The sequence below is a fragment of the Morone saxatilis genome, unplaced genomic scaffold (genome assembly GCF_004916995.1).
Source record: "Morone saxatilis isolate NCDOM2014 unplaced genomic scaffold, NCSU_SB_2.0 Contig1, whole genome shotgun sequence".
In the NCBI taxonomy this organism is placed as follows: domain Eukaryota; kingdom Metazoa; phylum Chordata; class Actinopteri; family Moronidae; genus Morone; species Morone saxatilis.
Window position 1 is genome coordinate 500,748 of NW_023339651.1, and position 4,946 is coordinate 505,693.

General features: G+C 41.8%; 1 protein-coding gene across 1 annotated transcript in view; it reads right to left on the bottom strand.

Annotated features, from left to right (window-relative positions):
- Nucleotides 1-758: 758 nt before the first annotated feature.
- Nucleotides 759-4,946, bottom strand: part of stxbp4 (syntaxin binding protein 4) — a 37,036-nt gene continuing 32,848 nt past the window's right edge. Inside the window, exons 20-22 of the mRNA XM_035668877.1 lie at nt 4,740-4,789; nt 1,595-1,731; nt 759-1,437 (exon numbers count right to left, since the gene is read on the bottom strand). Of these exons, the coding sequence (XP_035524770.1) occupies nt 1,424-1,437; nt 1,595-1,731; nt 4,740-4,789 (201 nt within the window). The 3' untranslated portion in view covers nt 759-1,423. The remainder of the gene's footprint in view (nt 1,438-1,594; nt 1,732-4,739; nt 4,790-4,946) is intronic.

A 4,946-nucleotide genomic window follows, 5' to 3' on the forward strand; every position in this document is an offset into this window, starting at 1 on the left:
ATTTAGATCCATCCAGGGGTCCGCTTACCAATGTAGTCGCATCTTTAACCGACTCATATCATCTTTACACTTCTGATTATCATTCATTATGCTAGTGACTCGCAGTGGGCGTAACATCAAGTAGCCAAAATGGCAGAGTCAGAAAGTGGAACAGCAATTCTGATGTAATTTGTGATGTAGTGACTAGTTGCAGGGATAGTTGGTTAACTGTTGAAGCTAACCACTAACACACCAACCAGCCTGTAACATCCTGCTGGTCGGTCACAATAGCTTCGTGAGCCAGGGAGCAAGGAACGCATTTCAAATTAGTCAGGCCCAACAGTATTACTGTTAAAAATCTGCTATTCTTTCATTTTCAGTAAAACTTTAAAGCTAACAAAGTGGTGGAGAAGGACAGTGTCAGGCTGCTAGCATTTGAATGGGAAAAGTTTGATGTGACACAATCAGCATTTTGGATAGCAGAATTTATTGCTTCATCATAGGCACACATTATGGTATATGTGGCTACCATAGACTGTATGTGAGAGGCTGTTCGATGTTTGGGCTCCGTCCCTACCGGTTCCATTTCCCTTGTCCTGGGCTAGTTAGTTAGCTAGTTACCACGTTAACTCATGGGACAACAATGGTGCATCCATTTTTATTCCAAAGTCGGAATTTCCAAGATCAACTAAAGACGGATTTCCAACTAGGAAAATCGGAAGAACCTCACCAACCTTGACTTCATAATCCAAGATGGCTCAACAGAGTGAAAGCTGAATTCTGTTTATTAGCTCTATTGTGTCTCATTACTGTTTTCTGATTTCTTGCACTGGAGCTTGTTACAGTTTATTGAAAAGATGGACCGTCGGATTCTGTCTACTAACAGTTCAGCTACAGCAGCTCCCTCCGTTTGGACTCAAGACAGTTTGCGATTGGCCAACGGAAGAAATTTATCAACATCCTGTCACCTGACAGTTTTTACTCTCATCACTTAATTTATAAAGTGACCAATGGACAAACTGCTTAAACGTTCATGTAGTCCATTAACTTTACAATGGTCTCCTTCCAGTGTGTTAACCTGTAGAAACATACTGTAAAACAGGAACTGATTGTTTCAAGCAATGTTTTCAGATAAAACTGCAGTTTGAGAAACGAGCATCCATTAAAAACTGTTAACTTGTACAATGAGTTTGTTTTCCACATTATTCATGTTAAACCGCTGGAATAAAACCACTGTTTGGTTTGTACTGACTATTCAGAAACTGTGCAGTGATATGTGCTGATTGACAGAAACAAAACAGTGTTTCATGCAGAGATAAGAGTCCATTGCTAGCAGGTACTGAGGAGATGTCAGGGAAGAAAGTGTTCGGGTTCACGGTTGGCTGTTGATTTCCTGCCGACGTCTCAGAGCCTTGCTGACTTTGTTCTCCTACAGTCGGGTCCTCTAGAAGGTCAGCACTGAAACGGGGAGGACAGTTACTCACAACAGCAGGTTGGCAGGATCAGTTTCATCCGGTGAGAGTCGCATGCAGGGCAGCACAGAGACGGAGAGGAGGAGGAGGACATGCAGACCTGCCATGCGTGGAGGCGAGCAGAGATAGCGGAGATCACTTACAGTCCACCTCCAGGATGGCTCTGACAGTCCTTGTGAGCTCCTTGGCCTCTTGGGCGAGCGTAGCCGAAGTCCAGGGACTCTTCTTGTAGCGAGGAGGGAGGCCTTGAGATGACGCTCCGACCTTAACGTCTCCGGAGCTGCAAAAAGAGATAAAGGACAAGTCAGCAGTGAAAAACTACGACTACATGGAGCCATCATGGAGGTCACTACAGAGCCCAGGCCATGAGGGTTTCACAGTTTTTATTTGTTCCAAGGTTTTGCCAAATTCAGATCCCTGACGTCATGTCTGAGCTGCCTTCTTCCTTCCATCTAACACATCACCTCAGTGTGGATCCACGATTGTCTTCTTATTCTGCTAAACTAAAAACAAATCATTCAAAGTCCAGTTGAAACAGGAATCAGAGAGCTGTTTGCGTCCTCATATTTACGTATTTCCTGTAAAAACAGGCAGTTAGTGAGGGACCTGTCACGGTAGCCAAAACGGTTTTGTGTTCCTGCCACCCCAGGGATAAGTTGGCTAATGTTAGCTGCACGAGCTAACGACATCTAACTATTACTGTTCTGTGCATTTTGTTAGTGACCTGTGTCTTTGCTGCTGCTGGTATGTATTAAGCTTAAAGATTATCAGATGATATTGATATTGACCCACCAGGAGTTGAAATGTGCTGAAAGATTGTCCATAAAGTTGATTATGCAAATGGCCTAACATATGCAAGTTAGCATCTGCAAACAGGCTAATTAGTTCCTGTTAAACGTTATAACTGTTTGGTGTATAAGCCGGTTGCATGGCTGTAGATTTCTTTAGGGCCATAAAACCATATACCATAAAACTTTAATTAATAGCTGTTTTTATTTGCTTCAGTCACTGAACTCAACCGGCTTTTATTTTGAAAAGGCCTTTTGTACAACACTCTCAACGATAGGAAATACTATCAGATTGTTTATTTAAACATTTGCAAAAGTTTAGGAGCAAACCCTGATGACCATTACCCAATATCTGACTGGCTGAACATTTGTGTTTGAGATTATTAAACATTGCTGTAAATTCTTTTGGCTGGTTTGTGTTGAGCTGTTGAGCTGATGAGCTTCCAGGAACGCAGAAACAGAGATAATTAAAAAGAAAAAAACCCACCACCTGTTCACAAGAGCCTCTCGTGATACTTTAGAGGTTTGAAGGAGCGACCCGACACTTCTCTCTGCACTGAAAGCTTTAAATATCACTCATGAAGCTGCTTGTTGATGTCCGTTTGTCACATCCTGATGAATAAACTCACACCAGCTGTTTGAAGGATGGAGGGAGCTAAAAACACTTTGTGGAGCTGCTAAAGTGACCACGTCGCCATGGTTGCAGCTGTTATTCAGAAGCTCGTTCACACACAGGATGAACGCAGCTTTCATGGCCGACGGGAGTTTGTACTTTATTATCTCTCGGCTCCGAAACTTATGAAATTTTCTCTCCTGAGGGATATTTTATTTTCTCCCAACCTTGTTCTTTATTACAGTGCTGGAGTCAGGATGACTAATGGGTTTAATGGGAGTAATATTCAGTTATCAAAAAACTAATTACCTGGGAGTGAATGGGCAGATCAGAGTAATTTATTATAACAAAGTGGAGCAGCCGCTCATGAACGTGCCCTCATTGAACCGACAGCCTACATTTCCTTTGTAGGATGAGCCTTTATTTAAGGGTCAAATAATAAACTCGAATGAAGCTGACGTCGTATTTTGATCCATAAAAAGGAGGTTTTGGTTTCACGAAATCAATGTAATGTGATTAGTTATTTTAACTCAACAAACTTAATGTTATAAGTTAAGAAAATTACTTTTTACTAGCTATTTGGTTTTCACAGTACAAATAAAATCTACAAAATTAAGTTAGTTAGTAAGAAAGTTTAACTGAAAGTTTCTAACTGACTTATGGCAGGAAAACCTCCTCGGTGCTGGAATTCAGTCAGTCTCAAAGATTGTGTTCTCGACTGCGATCACTGGAAGGTAGACGCTGACGCTAGCTCATAGCGCTAGCTGCTATTGGCTGCTGTAAACACTTATCAATATCAGCAACAAGTCCCAGTTTTTACAGTTTTATTTGAAACGAGATGATCAGGATTAAAAAGCTTTAAAAGTTTTGTACATTAACTGGAATTAATTGTGATTACAATAATCAGTTAATCAGACGTTCAATATACTTTTATTTTAACTATAAATTTGATGATAATCAGCAGCTATAATAAACAGGAAGTGATCGAACTGCTCCTGTGCATTAATTATCAATACATATTTGAGTGTCTGTGAGGCTCTTGTGTGTGGCCTAGAAACAGACGGACAGGTGAATCAAAAGAAAACCATGAGCAGGAGGTTATGAAAGGAGAGTCGATCTGTCCCACTGACCTGGACTGAAATGAAAGGAAACCAGGCGGGAGGCAGCTGCCAGGTGACTTAATAACACGACCGATTGACCCAATTTACAGAATCACACTTACACAACCGACCAGAAGGAGCCGATAACTCGAGTTCAAGTTCTGTCGGTGAAATACAGAACAAAAAGGAGGAAGGCACAGACGGACAGAAAGAAAGAAAGAAAGAAAGAAAGAAAGAAAAAAGGTGAACAACCAAGGAAGGAAAGAAGTTGAGATAGACAGAAAGACATGATATAAGGAATGGAAGAAGGATAGAGAGAAAGGAAGTTAAAGAAGGAAAGAAAACCTTAAAGACAGAAAGACCCGAAGGGTGGAAAGAGAAAGAAAAGAAGGAAACATAAGAGGAAAGAAAAATGTTTAAGGAATAAATGAATGAAGGAAGAAAGAGAAAAGTAAAGGATTGGGGAAAGGAGGGGAAGACAGGTTGGAAGAAACAAGGAAACAATGGACAGAAAGAGGAAGGAAGGAAAGTGAAGCAGGACGACGTGTTAAAGACTCGCAGTGACCTCACACTCTCACTGCAGGTCGAGACGTTTCATAACGCCGCTGCTCGCTGCGGGCGGCCATTAACAGGAGCTAACTGCTGTCCTACCTGGACTGAAGTGGGCCAAGCTGGACCACTCAGTGTGTGTGTGTGTGTGTTAACTGGGCTAATGGGCTCTGCTCTCTGCAGGATCTCTCATTATGTGACACACACACACACACACACACACACACACACACACTACCTGTAGCTCTTCGTTGGTCCGTGGTTTTCCAGCAGGAACTCTTGAACGTTCTGCAAACAAACAAACAAACAAACAAAAACAAAAGATGAGTGAAATGCAGGAAGAAAATATGTCTTCAAACTAACTTTGACTTGAATCTAAAGTCTCTCAGCGTCCTGCTATCACCGTTACAATCTGTCCTCTTACAGCTGGAGAGGAGGTCACGTG